Source organism: Solanum stenotomum, chromosome 12 (genome assembly GCF_019186545.1).
Source record: "Solanum stenotomum isolate F172 chromosome 12, ASM1918654v1, whole genome shotgun sequence".
NCBI lineage: Eukaryota > Viridiplantae > Streptophyta > Magnoliopsida > Solanales > Solanaceae > Solanum > Solanum stenotomum.
Window position 1 is genome coordinate 43,375,795 of NC_064293.1, and position 15,009 is coordinate 43,390,803.

Consider the following 15,009-nt stretch of genomic DNA (forward strand, 5'->3'; position numbering starts at 1 on the left):
AGAAGCACTGTTGGGCAGAGTGAATTTGCCCGCCACCACCATTTATGTTTCTTGAGAGCTTTGGATAAAGTAATAAAGATGATAATTTACGGATATGGTATAAGTACTCATCCCAATTTTTTATTTTTTTATTTTTTTATATTAGAAATTACTTCTTATTTCAAAATAAGTGCCATTTTAAAATATTTTTGTAATTGTAATTTAGTAAATTATATATTGTATTTATTAATTTGCTTAATAGACATAATTTTTATCAAGTTGAAGCATATTTAGGACGGATGGACTACCTATTAAATCATACTCCCTCCGTTTCAATTTATGTGATACTTTTTGAATTTCGAAATTCAAACAAGTCTATCTTTTCAAACATAATTTTTATTAAGTTGAAGCTTATTTTGGGACGAATGGACTACCTATTAAATCATACTATTTTATTTTTTACATTGGAGTAAGAAATTACAAAGTGAAAAATTAATTCTTAATAATAAACTGAAAATTGAAGTAATTAACTAATTTAGCTGCTAATTTTTTTCCACATTAGTGTTATACTATGGAATAAGATAGGTAGAAATCCCCATAACTGAGTTTTTTTTATGACCACGATGTCCCTCCCACCAACAACAAGTATCAGATAACTATGTTCATCAAGATGTTAGGACATACACGAAGAAGCACCTAATGTTTTTGTCTTAGTTGGAATCCAAACTAGAGATTCTATGACTCTCAATCACTTCATTTTATTAACCATTAAGTCATACTCTTTGATACATTGAAGGTTTTTCAATATGACCTAATTAAGGGTTTAAAGTTATTTTATTGTTACGTTTCTTAGACCTCTCTTTTAGTTCAAAATAACTCAACAACTTTTCTTTTTTTAGAAATTTCAAAATTTAGATGAATTTTTTAGTTTTTTTTATTTTATTTGGATAAGAAATTTGTGGATGTCGTTCAAACTGTGGTGATGAATTATAGTTTATTTGTTTTTTTTGCCTTCTTTGAAGATTTGTGGATGTATTGTGAATGTCTTGTTAAACTTTTCTCATACCTATCAAAGCATGCTAGCTCTCTCTAATGTTTTTTTTCCTTCGGGACTTGTTGCAAATTCTACATTTTTTTATTTAATAAACTTAAAACAAGCAGTAACATTTATATACTTGCGTTAATTTGTGCTTGAAATTATATTTTACATGTTTTTATCTGCGGGTGTTTATACATTTTATTATTTAAAGTAAAATATTAATTCGACAAGAATGTGGTTATTATTTTGCTGTAACTCTTGTAACCACTATTGATCTACCACTAATTCCATCCATTACTATCTCATTATACATTGTAACTTATTTAACTTTTAGACCATTCATTTATGAGTCCGGAGCCTAAAGGAAAAAAAAAATTATCAAAAATTTCAAAGGGGTACATCAAATTTTTTTTTAACCAACAGGGCAAAATCGCTCCTCACATAGCAATTTTCTTTTGACGCCGTCACTCCGTTAGAATCCAAATCGCTGACCTACCAGCGATTTGTCCAAAAAAAAAAAATCCTTTTTTTTAAAGAACATCACTGCCCAAGCAGTGTTTTTCACAAAATTAGCAGCGATTTTTTTTCAGAAGTATAAAAAAAAAAAAAAATCGCTCCGCATATAGCGATTTTAGGAATTTTTTTTTTTTTAAAATCATTTCAGTAAAAAAATAAAATTATTTTATAATCGCTGCCAACTCAAAAATAAATAAATGCCAAGACATCGATTTTTTTAATGCCAAGGCAGGATCTCAATATTTATTAGGTCAAATCATTACTTTTTAACTCCACACTAATGCCAAGGCAGCGATTTGTTTTTTTTTTTTTTTTTTAAATCAGGTGAAATCGTTGCCTTATTATTAAAAAAAATAAAAAATTTAACTAAAATCGCTACTTGTGGAGCGATTTCCAATTATTATTATTTTTAATTTCTGAAAGAAAACCTCTAGTAATTTTAATATTAAAACTATTTTTTTTATAACAACGCTGCCATAGCAACGATTCTATTTTTTTTAAAAAAAATTGCGAAAACACTGCTCGGGCAGCGATGCTCTTAAAAAGAAGAAATTTTTTTTTGGACAAAATCGTTGGTAGGTCAGTGATTTTGATTCTAACGGAGTAACGGCGTCTGAAGAAAATCGCTACGTTGGTTAATTTTTTTTTTGATGTACCCCTTTGGAATTTTTGACAATTTTTTTTTTGCCCTTTAGGCTCTGGACTCATCATTTACCTACATTTTTATCCACATTATTCTTATTCAATACAAAGAAGAATTTCTCCCTTATAAATAGTGGTGATTCTTCCTTTGTGAAGTGCACATCAAAAAAAGAAGAAGAGAAGTATGGAAAAATATAGTAGTGTGTAGTGAGGCAAGTGTAGTGAAAGAGAGGGTTGAGACTTGAGACAGAGAAAATATTCGAAGTCTTCAACTATATTCACTATATAAAGAAAATATTTATATGTTGAAAGAATGTGTTCTTTTTGTGGAGCTTAATTGGACTATTCGACTAAATTCGGAGTTGTTTGAGTTGTATGACGTTGTTGGGCTGTTGTATCCTGGAGGGGACAAGTCAAGAGTAATACTGTTGGATCTGTGTAAATTATCGTGCAGTGGGGTTGAATCTTTTTAAAGAGACCGAGATATAGTGTCTTAGCCTAAATGATTATTCATTCATTTTTGTTCATTTTATTTTCTACTGTAATTTATTGTATTTGTGGTATATTATACCAACATTATCTATTTTATTACGGGTTAAAATGAGTTCGATCAACCTAAGATTTTATTGATTAATTTGGTTTTGAAGCTTATCGATTTGACTTATTGATTATTGGTTTATAGACATGTCAAACTGTTATAAAATCATTAAGATATCAATTTATTGATTATTAATTGTTATTGTTTTAGCCGTTTAGATTTCACCTAGAATCTAGATGACAATTTGTCACTAACAAATCAAATGAATGATGCACTTGAGTTGACAAATCACTTCTTGCTTAGAAGCAAATATTAACAGACACCTTGTAGAATAATTGAGAGTTAGAGACAGTGAGAAATGAAAGTATGCAATTAAATCTCAAGTCGAAATTTTATATACTGAATAGTATAAATGCAATTATTAATTTATTATCAAGTTATCGACTAACCTGTTGAGGAAAAAATTCAAATCATTAAAATTCAATAAGCCGATACAAAAGGAAATTATCAAATTCTGTTACTAAAACTGTTAAATCAATAGCTCATAATCAATAAAGCGATAATTTTTTTCGGTTGGAACTATTATTTTCAATTCGATTTTGAATGACGTAGTTCAACCTACATTCCATTTGCATCTTAATGTCACTCACCTAACTTGTTTAAATGCAAAGGCATAAGAATAATGAGCGGGTTGGTCAAATATAAATAAGAATTGATAGGTCTACTTGGGTATGAATATGTTATGTTACATGTGAAACTTTCAATAAAATTCTCAGTTATCCATTCCATAGTGGCTGTTAAAATTTCAATTCTTATTACAATATCTTCCTTTTTTTTTAAGACATACTTGCGTCAGAGTTCGATTAATTCAATTTTGTATTATATAAAATTCATTCAAAATTTTCTATCAATTTTTTTTTCATACATAAAGCTTGAAATTAAAATCTCTGATTAAAGTAGAAATAATTCTCATCCGCTAAACCATATTCTTTGATGACGTAATTAGGATGAATCATAACTAGAGTTATTTTTATCAAATATCACACAATAATAATTGATTGCAGTGAAAAGTTCATATAATTGGCCACTTCAAAGTCTATTATGAACTAAACGCTAAATAGTTATAAAATTTACCACTAAATGCAGCAATTTTATTATTAAAGCAAGTAAACATATTAGTCGTGAAATTCTAATAACTTAATTAATTAACTATCTAAACTTTCAATTTTTTTGCTAGAAGATTTGATGCTCAGTCTAACTTTATGTGAAATTGTATAATGATGAAAGAAAAGGGAATAACTTTTTAGGTACGGTATAAAAATAATTTTTGCTAAAATTGAACACCAAAACTGAAAATTAAATTGATATGGTCCCGTATCTTGAATAGTTTTGAAGCCCACAGAATTAGCGGGCCGAGCCCTGGGCCACAGATGAGCAGTTAATTTAACGAAGGAATAATGAAATTGTCAGAGAACAGATCACGTGCGGGCCCGTGTAAATTGTAATGTAATCTCCCACGGAACCCAAATCTAATCTGCAATCCAACTGCATTCTATCCATAAACTCTTCCTATTTTCTCTTTTTACTTTCTTCTACAAAAAAATTAAATCTATAATTAATTATAGATTTTAGAGACAAGTATAGAAAAAATCTCTAAATTCGGTGTGAATTATTAGATTTATTCTTAAATTATTGACTGTCTTAAAAATATAATTTATTTTGATTAATTGAACTTAAATACAACCCCGACTTTGCAATATGAGTGAAATACATCATAAATTCTCATTAAGTATAGAACTGTTTTCAATATTTTTTTCAGTTTTTTATTAATAGGTCCATGCTCTTACAAGAATTTGAGGTCACTTGCTATGTCACGTGCAAAATCAAAAAATATGTAAGTTTAGTTAATTCAGTACATGAGTGCTTTTAAGGCTCTCAATAATTCGAAAACGAAATTAATAATTTGCTTCAAAAGTTTTTTCAAATACTTCTTTCTAATTTGTATAAACCAGTTTCTCTAACCATACTTAAGTACCATTGCTTTACATTAAATACAAATTTACGACATAAATATGCTAGAATTACTCGAAATTATGTTTTTACATATTCTCTAAATAATAAGTAACCATATACTCTCTCCATCTTAGCTTTTTTGTCTGATTTTTAACATAAAATTTAAGAAAAAGAAAAAAATTAAATTTTGTAGTTATAAAATAAAAAATACGAGCAATGTATTAAAATAGACAAAATAAAAAGTTAAAGACAAATGAAAGAAACAATGATAAATTACTTTTTAAAATTATTTTCATCTAGTACCTGAAAAAGAAAAAGAAAAAAAAGAAAAGAAGGAGCATAAGAGAAAATAATTGAATTGTCGATCAACTTCGTTGGTAACCAGTAAGCGATCAGTTAAATATAAAAAGTAAGCGAACAGTTCTCTCCATCACAATTCTCTCAACTCTCTTCGAATTCATCGAACCTCCCAATGCCACTTCGTAACAACTAAATTCTGCTGTAATTTAACCAAAAAGCATCGAAGAAGATACCATTAGCAAACTCAAAAATCTCTCACCTTCAACACTCTACTTTGCATAATTTCACTGTATTGTTTCCAGTTCTCGATTTGATTTTTTTCCATAATTTTCAATCTCATTGCGATTTTGTTTGATTTCTTCATATAATCAGCTCTTTGGATTGCGATTAAAGACCTATTTTGCTTCAAATCTGGTGTTGATTTCCGATTCATGTCGAACTGTTTAGTGTAGATGATGAAATGAGATGGTGTTTCGCTGATAATAGTATATACTATGAGCGTTTTGTGTATTGCTTTATTTATTACTTTTTTATTTTGTTGACTTTTCCGTTATATGTACCTTTTCTTCACAGGTAAGCATAAAAGGCTTTCAAAATGCAAACTTCAACTTTCACAGTTAAAGGAAACACAGGATTTGGCCTTCAAAATCGAAGGATTTTGCAAGGCGTTAGTGACTTGCGTAGTAGGAATTTAGCTGGTAAAAATCTCCGGATGACGGAGAGGAACAGTTGCTTCGGAGTCAGTATGGATTCTGCTTCTATGGGAATCGAACTTGGCCGTGCTAGGAGGACTGTTCAAAGCGTCTTCGGTTCGTCGGCAAAGGCCAGATCACACAGAGTTCGAGCTGCTGGTACATGTTTATATACGGATTCAACTTTATAGCTTGATACAGAGGATTTATATAGAGAGGCATATTTTATTGATTGTTTTGGGGGTGTGTAATTCCCATTTTCCTTGTGCCGTGATAAAAATCTGTTTGGTATCGTTTTTAGAGTATGCACCTGTTTAGAGAGATGTAATTTTCTTCCTTAATGAGTTTAGGGCTAAGTTTAATCTTGTCTGATTCACTCTATTGAATTACAATGTGAGGCAATTCATTACTGTCTTCATTACAGATATGTTTGTGGGACTGCTCCACGCTAGTTCGGTTTCTGCTTCTGCATGCGAAGGAGTATTAAATTCTGCTATTGTGCCAACATAAGGTGGCTAAAAACTGTTAACTGGTATCCTGGAATTCCTGGTTCTCTTTTGTCTACTACGACAGTATATCACCACATTTGTGATTTGGTAAAGGGAAAAGGAAGGGGAGACTAGAAGTGGATAATAGTTGGGTGTGAAGTTGCTATGGTACTGCACAACTGGTATGGTGGTATGGTTAGTTGTAATTTGGTGAGAATGGTCACTTAGGAATTGGTGGACTGCATGCAGGTTACGAGTGAGACATGACACATCCGGTGGATGGTTATAGTGCATGGACAATAGTAAAACTGTAAAAGATTATTAACTTTTCTCATATGGGTGGGAACCAAGTGAAAAGTCTTTCTTTTTCTCTCATACTTTTTCCTAGTTTTGGATCTCATTTCCGTAAAAAACATGAACCTAAACTTCACATTGTCACCTGAGCTTTCTGTTTGAGTAGATTGTTCTTAGGTTTTATTTTGAAAAAAAGAAGAAGATTTTCATTGTTTTGTCATGTGGATTAAGCATCAGCCGAGTATGTTGTACAAAGAATACTATTGAAACTTAAATAAGCTGCAACCTGACTGCCTCTCTTTGGATAGGATAGCAACAAAGGTCCTGCATGATGCATGAAACTTACTAAAAGCGCGTCTATTGTTGCGTGGCAGGAGAGGATATTGAGGATGCAGCACCTCTCAAAGTTCACGGCCAATCATCTGGATCAGTACTTCCCTATGTGGGTGTAGCTTGTCTGGCAGCAATTTTATTTGGATATCACCTAGGGTATGACATTATATGATTGAAGAACATTCATTTACTGGTATTTTATCTTACATATGTTATCATAGTTGCCTGAGTCTAAGGGAGTGGGCATTCAGTTCTTCAGTTTGGTTTTTCAGTTTTTCAATAGTGTGCACCGAATACCGAACCAAATTACTTTGGTTTGGTTCGGTTCAATTGAATTTTTAAAATTTGTTTTTTCGGTATTTATGAAGAATGTCAACAATAAGAAACAATAAATAAATCTCGCGAATAAATTAGAAGAAGAATGTCAACTATGTCGTCCCAACGCAAAGACAACTAATGTAGGCTTGTTTGATTTATATAGATATAAAGCCACATCATTAATTTTCTTTTAAATAAATCTATGAATGTTTTGATAGTTTCGTCCGTAAAATAATTTGATATCTTCTTTTTTATCCAAAATGAAGCCAGTGATTTCTATCCACACTATGTTCAGTAAATCTTAAAATCAATGAAATAAAATACACAAAAAGTACTTGTCTATTTTGGTTATTGTCAAGCGGAGTAGTAACTTATCAAATACCCTTCAGCTAATTTGCAAAAATATGCTCTTCATCCTTACTTTGTTCATCAGCTTGGGGCAGAGGACCACTGGAGTGACTTGCAAAATGACTTTGAGAGCGATCATTCAACCAGCTGAACTGGAAAGTGGTTGAATCGGTGAATGTGCACATAAAATAAACAAAACAAGAGAGAAGTCTTTTGGTTTAGTCATTTTCTTCTCTTTATTTGAGAAACCAAATAAAAACAAAATATAAAAAAAATAACTTATGTTATTAAACTTCGGTTCTTCGGAGCACCGAAATACTGAATCCTAAAACCGAGAACCAAACCAAAAGAACTGAAGAACCAAATTAGTTTGGTTCGGTTCGGTTTTTTGGTATTTATGCCCACCCCATCACTTGTCTCTCCATCAACATGTTTATGCATTTCATAGGTGTGTCCACAGGTTTATTCTGTTTTACACACTAGTTGGAATTAGACTGTTAATGCTGGTTTGGACCCAAACCTTAACCAAAGAAGGTGCAATCATAGTATTTGCTTAGTTGGTCTTGATTGCAGGTTCATCTGTTTGATTGTATAAGCTAAATATTTGTTGATTCTACATTTTGTTTTCTCATGAGCGAAACTCAAAGTTTTTTTTGTAGTTTGCATTCCCTTTCAACTTTTTGAATTTTCTTCTCACCGTGAATTGAAGTTTCTTTTATATAAATAAGAAATTGGGCCTAAAAAGAGAGGCAAGCAACTTTCTGAACTTTAAAATAGGCCCTGGTACCTTCTCTATTACAACTTATTGAGAATATGGCGAAGTTGAATGAAAAAAGTTGCTTATTAATAAAGTTGACATAACTCTTGGAGAACCCACCGAAAGCGGAATGTGACAGTTATTATGGGTTAGGGGAGTGTTTCTACGACCATACTTTAGAAAGTGAAAATAGATGAATTAGTTCAATTCTGGTTACCTGTCTGCTCAATAGTTGGGTCAGACTGGACCAAACATTTCTTTATTTTGAAACTGGTAACGAACTGGACTAAACATTTCTAGTTTAGGCATTTTCTAAATTCTAAGCCATAAGCATTTTTAGTTCAGGTACATAAACATTCCAATCCCTGCAGTTAATCCATGTAACCCTCTGGTTTATATTGTGCTATTAAGTTCCATGATAACTGTCATTTTTCTGGTTCAGGGTGGTGAATGGTGCCCTTGAGTACCTAGCTAAGGATCTTGGGATTGCCGAGAACACTGTTATACAAGGCAAGTTTTGATTGAATGGTTTTTTATGTGAAATATAGCTTCAATTGATTACTATCCTATTTTACTGGTTCCTGAGCTGCTGGAGAAAGGGTCAGCTTCTTTATGAAGCCTTTGCTCTGTCACAGAGTTAATGTTTTGGCTGTGTTGGGGAAAAAAAAATCTTTTGGAAGCCTTGTTCAGATGTCCTATTTCTTACAGTTCACTTCCTTTAGTTAATTATCTAGATATAGGAGTACCAATCTTTTATTTGATTTCTTTTATTAGGATGGATTGTTAGCACTGTTCTTGCTGGCGCCTTTGTTGGTTCATTTACTGGTGGAGCTCTGGCTGATAAGTTTGGCCGAACAAAGACATTTATATTGGATGCAATTCCACTTTCAGTTGGTGCGTTTCTATGGTACGTACCTTACCATAGTCAGAGATACAATATCAGGTCAATACCATTTATACAAGCATCTAATATGATGTCAAAACTTTCAGTACCACTGCCCAGAGTGTTCAGGCTATGATCATTGGACGCTTACTTACTGGAATTGGCATTGGCATCTCATCTGCTATTGTGCCACTTTACATATCTGAGGTGTATATCTCACTCAAAGCTACACCGCCTTTTTAAACAGTATTCAAAGATTGTACTTTCGTTTTTCATAGCATCCTAACAAACTTTCGGTGCTTAGATCTCACCCACGGAAATTCGCGGCACACTGGGAACGGTCAATCAGCTATTCATTTGCATTGGAATTCTTGTTGCCCTAGTGGTTGGATTGCCTTTGTCTGGAAATCCTTCGTGGTAATTTCTCATTACGTATGTTCATAGCAGAAAACAATTCATAGTTTTGTAACTTTTAAATGATTGGTACATGAAATCATCCAAATGCCTTGCAAAAGATTTTGACAAAAGAAGATTCCAACAAGATGTCATGAATGGTTTTATCTAGACCTGATTAGTCCAGAACCAATAGGGTACCCATTTGGTGGTCCTAACATAATTCTGGAGTAGTTTGAGATTAAAGTGGTGGTAGATGGCAGAGTTTAGCACTTTGGTGCCTAATCCCCTAGTCTGCTTATTTTTTCGTTCTTTGTAGTTCATGAATCTTCTATTGATAATATTACTACTTAAATACAATATTCACTTTAGTTCAGTTACTGGTGTGTTTCTCCAATTTCATACAGTGGTGAGGTGAGGTCAGTTAAGCTTAAGTTTATTTATTCGGTTCTTTGATGAAAGTTGTACATGTCTTTGTTTGCCCTTATATAAGCTACCTGGCAGTGTTAAATTGTTTTAAAATTAAGTAAGTACTCAGGTTTGCTTATTTTCTATTTTCTTCAAACTTTATAAGTTTTGCATTGATTTTATGATTTTTTTTCATCGGGGAATTTCATTTTGTCTTGGGTTTGGTTTTCCTTGAGAAATAATTTGAAGTAAAATGATAATTGTTTATCCTCAATGATTTTGATTTCTTTTAAGTGTGTCGTACTCCAGCTTTTGGGTTCTAAAGCAAATAGCAATACTCTGTTTCTGTAGTTTTGACATTTAGTGATCCTTTTGAAATGTCCCAGATGCCAAAACTGTTCATGCTTAGGGAAATTTTCTCTAATCAACCGTTTTTGATGCTATTGGGAAGAACTATAGGGAATATTTTCTCTAATCAACTTTTTTTAAGCTATTGGGAAGAATTAAAATCAAGTTGTGTACCTTGACTTTTAACTTTTCTAATTGACCCCAGAGCAAGTGGGCCCTCACAGGATTACCCGTTAATGTTATTTGATTTACTTATTTGCTTGTTTCTGAGTTTATTGCATATTCTACTTCCATATCTCTCTTCTGCCATTTGAATGACTACAATGTCTTATTGGCGTTTCTAAATGATACTTTTCCATCTACCTTGTTCACAAATGATTAAGGCCCTACAACTAGTAGTTGCCAGACTTCAGAAACTCTAACGAGCATGGATTTTTCCAACCTTCGCAGTTTTCGTGTTAATGCTAAATATTTGGGTTTAAAGCCATTAAGTTACATGTCTCCATTTCATATGTCAGGTGGAGAACAATGTTTGGTCTCGCACTTATTCCATCTGTTTTACTTGCAATAGGAATGGTATTTTCTCCTGAAAGTCCTCGGTGGCTCTATCAGGTTTCTCATGAGATCTTTCTTTTCTAGTTTGAAATCTTCATTATGGATATCCTGTCTACAGCTACAATCTATGTCACAGACTTTTAGTCTTAAACTATCCAATTCTATCTTGCAGCAAGGGAGAATTTCTGAAGCTGAGACATCTATTAAAAGGCTATATGGTAAAGAAAAAGTTGCTGAGGTTATGGGAGATTTGGAAGCTTCTGCCCAGGGTTCTTCAGAACCAGATGCTGGGTGGCTTGATCTATTTAGTAGCCGTTATAGGAAAGGTATATCTTTGATCATTCAGTATTGTAGATAATAAATATTGATGATTCATGTCTTATAAGCGTCTGAAGCTCAGTTCTTATATCCTTAGGTCCAACACTTCCCTATATATTGTTTAAGAACAAATTTAAATTTCTGTACCTAACGTCAAATTGTTAACATCTGCCTTTGGCTGTTATCCTGCGCCACCATCATTAGGAATTTTGGATAGTGGTGTTTAGTTCTGCTCTGCTGCAGTAATGAAAAACATGTCAATTATTTTGCTTAAGTTCCAAAACCTTGATAATCACCAAAGCATAGGGTTTAGTCTGGTACGTGTTTCCATTTTACTTTTTAATCAACTTTCTTTGTTATTATTATTTTTTTCTTTTATTGGTCCAAATACGTAGAATAATGGGAGATGCTTTGAAGATAAAATTAAGTCCATTCATGATGTGAAATGGAATTGCATAGTTTCTCTATTTTTTGGTGTAAAGAGAATTGTATAGAGGAAGTAGATGATCTTATAGATTTTTAAGCTGCTGTAAATCTAGAGTCCATATCTTTCTGTAAATTTTTTTTGGAGGTGGCCAGCATATCCTTAATGCTGAGGACAGCATACCCTTAATGCTGAGGATTATAATAGTACCAATTTCAAATAAATAAATAAATTTGTAACCTTCATAATTTTCCTGCTTGGAAGAGAACTGTTACTTACAACTTAATTTGTTCTACAAACAATAAAAGCCTGTCTGATTTTTGCTTGTGGGCACACATTTCTCCACTTGAGTTTGTTCTTAATGTGCTATTATCAGTCTATGGCCACCTTTCCATCATTCCAAATATATGTGATATTTTGAGCTCCTGATATTTCTGTGCCATGTTGTACAACCAAAATGGTCTAATTGTTGTCGTCATTGCAGTTGTTAGCATTGGTGCAGCTATGTTCTTGTTGCAGCAGTTGGCTGGGATAAATGCTGTTGTCTATTATTCCACTGCTGTGTTCCGAAGTGCTGGAATTACATCTGATGTAGCAGCCAGTGCTCTGGTTGGAGCAGCCAACGTCTTTGGTTAGTCTTCTCCTCAAGGTTTTTGGTAACATCTGTGGCTATAGAATATATTTTTCTAATTGGCTACATATTCATCCAGGGACAACGGTGGCATCCTCTTTGATGGATAAACAAGGAAGGAAGAGTCTCTTGCTCATAAGCTATACTGGAATGGTAAGTCATTTTTAGTCCTAGATAGAGTTTACTATGTCAAAGAAAATTTACAACTTGCAACTGAACTGAGGTTAATCCTTTGAGAAATACTATTTGAAGGTTTTGGTAGGCATTTGGATGCACAAACACATGTATATGCATATGAAAAAACAGCAAAATATTCATGGGAAAAGAAACAAGCAAATATATGCTTGTTCAATGACCTTGTACTTCCAGAAATTCTATCTATCTCTAGCACTAGCAAGTAGCAATGCTATACCCTGTTATAATGTGATGCAAACATTTACGTAGTAGAGATTGAAAACCTAAATCCTTGCCTAGAGCAATACCTAAATCACTTTGCTTGAAGGTTAGCGTAGATGAATATTACAAAGGTTGATCACTTTATATGTGAAAATTTTCCAAATAAAGTGATTTTCTGAGAATTTGTGAAACTTTCTGAAGAGCACTTTTGGAAAAAATTTCCATTCAATAATTAATATTACAGGAGCACTTCTGGAAAAATTTAAAAATCTTATATCATTTAGACAAGTTTCATTATGAAAAAATCAAATTAGGGAGTGTGTGTAATATCCAAACCAGAAGAGAAGTTAGTGGTATAAAGGTAAATTTGAAGGGAGGTCTTTGAAATATTTCCCAACTATAATCATCAAGCAGAGAGAATTCCAACATGAAACTCTTTGGGATAGCTTGCCTGAAACTTTTACCATCTTATCCTAATTATCCTTGGCAGTTGAACTCATGCTCTTATGCATCCAGTTGTCAATGCTTAGATGGTTCCTTAGCTGCAACCCAGGCATGCGTATGATGAGGCCTGAAGGAACATTTTGTGTTTATTGTCCTGATTTTTGACTTGTTTCTGACTTAATCTATTTTTAGCTTTATCTTGTTCTATCCATTTTGTTTCCGATTCTCATCGTATTCTCTTTTCACAGGCTGCATCAATGATGTTACTTTCCTTGTCATTCACTTGGAAGGTCCTGACTCCATATTCTGGCACACTGGCTGTTCTTGGTACTGTCCTGTAAGTATCATGTGCATCCCTGCTGTTGGATCGTTACTTCCTTTTTTCCACCGAAGCAATTTCTTCTGTTTAGGCCAGCTTCTTTTTCCCCTTTGTCAATGCAAATGATTTTTTTTTGTAACAAATGGAATGAAATATATATATTTTCTGGCTATGTTTTTCTCTGCAGCTATGTGTTGTCCTTTTCACTTGGTGCTGGTCCTGTGCCTGCTCTTCTACTTCCAGAAATATTTGCTTCCAGAATTAGGGCAAAAGCGGTGGCTCTCTCTTTGGGGGTACATTGGGTAAGTTAGCGCTTGGAAACCTTAGTACCCTTTTTGCTGCTAACTGTCTATTTTTCCTGCTCTTTATTTATTTTTTTTTTTTGGGGGGGGGGGGGGGGGGGNGGGGGGTGACAAATAAAAGGTTATAACTATATCATTTATGGTGTTCCATGATTAACTGGAAGCAAACTTTTATGCCAAAGTCCTAATATCACAATAAGCTGAAATGTGTGCTGACAGAGTATGCTCAAATGTCTTTTGAGCATGTTTCTCAATGCCACGCCTCTTGGGTAACATGACATGCCAGGGTGCTTAGGGGAATATGCATTTTGTTGAAGCACCAGAGACAGTAGTCCCTTGGTTCTCTGATTTTGAGTATTATTGTTTACTTCTTTTGTTTGAGAAGTATCTTTTGCTTTTGATTGTTACTATGTTCCCGACATGAGCTTTAAAAAGATAACTATGAAAAGGTAGGAATTGATTTATTTCCCTTCACTGTGGTGGTATTTGCAGCACTGTAAGATTGATTGAAGGCTCATTCTCTCCATGTTTACTTTGTTTCTAACTCGTATTTCTCCTTGAACAGATAATGAACTTCTTTATTGGCCTGTACTTCTTGAGCATTGTAACTAAATTTGGTATCAGTACGGTGTACATGGGATTTGCACTCTCTTGTCTTGTTGCTGTCGTGTATATAACTGGTAACGTCGTGGAGACAAAGGGGCGGTCACTGGAGGAGATAGAACGTGAGTTAAGTCCAGCAATTTGAGTGGTACAACATGAACAGCTGAGAGTAATTTCAGCTTCCGCCATCCAGTGGGTCTGGATTTTGGAGAGATTCTCCACATTGGGAGTCCTATTATTGCGAGACTGGAGTTGTATCACTTACCCTTAAGCTATCTCTTTGATTTTCTTGTACGCCGGCATCATGAATCATGGAACATTGTAAAAACATGTAACTGTTATGGAAGATGATCCGCGTACAATCGAGTATTTCTTCAGCTGTTAATTATTGTGGACTACAGTTGAACCGTAGGTGTGCAAGATGATAATATATGTAAATCATGTATTTATCACTTCCATCTACCTGTATGAATTGGTAATCATTTTCGTAGCGTAAATCAGAAAATGCAATGATGATAAAGATTTTATTTGCGTCAGGTGTTAACAACAAATCATTAATAAATATATAACTAAGATTGAGAATTCATATATATTTTTAATTAATTAAATCACTTAACCATAGTAAAATGATATACAAGTGAGCCTATTCATAACTGAGAAATCCCCGAAGCTAGTTCAACTGTCTGGAACTTTTGGACAATCCTAAATCCTTCGGAGTGTTATCAAAG

The 15,009-nt window shown here is 33.4% G+C and overlaps 1 protein-coding gene across 1 annotated transcript; it reads left to right on the top strand.

Annotated features, from left to right (window-relative positions):
• Nucleotides 1–5,126: 5,126 nt before the first annotated feature.
• LOC125846850 (plastidic glucose transporter 4) lies at nucleotides 5,127–14,654 on the top strand. Its single transcript, XM_049526524.1, has 14 exons — nucleotides 5,127–5,316; nucleotides 5,601–5,878; nucleotides 6,876–6,990; nucleotides 8,700–8,767; nucleotides 9,032–9,164; nucleotides 9,248–9,347; nucleotides 9,445–9,557; nucleotides 10,808–10,901; nucleotides 11,017–11,170; nucleotides 12,071–12,217; nucleotides 12,297–12,370; nucleotides 13,306–13,394; nucleotides 13,564–13,678; nucleotides 14,244–14,654. The coding sequence occupies exons 2-14, from the start codon at nucleotides 5,623–5,625 to the stop codon at nucleotides 14,424–14,426; spliced, it is 1,641 nt and encodes a 546-aa protein (XP_049382481.1). The 5' UTR covers nucleotides 5,127–5,316; nucleotides 5,601–5,622; the 3' UTR covers nucleotides 14,427–14,654.
• Nucleotides 14,655–15,009: the final 355 nt, after the last annotated feature.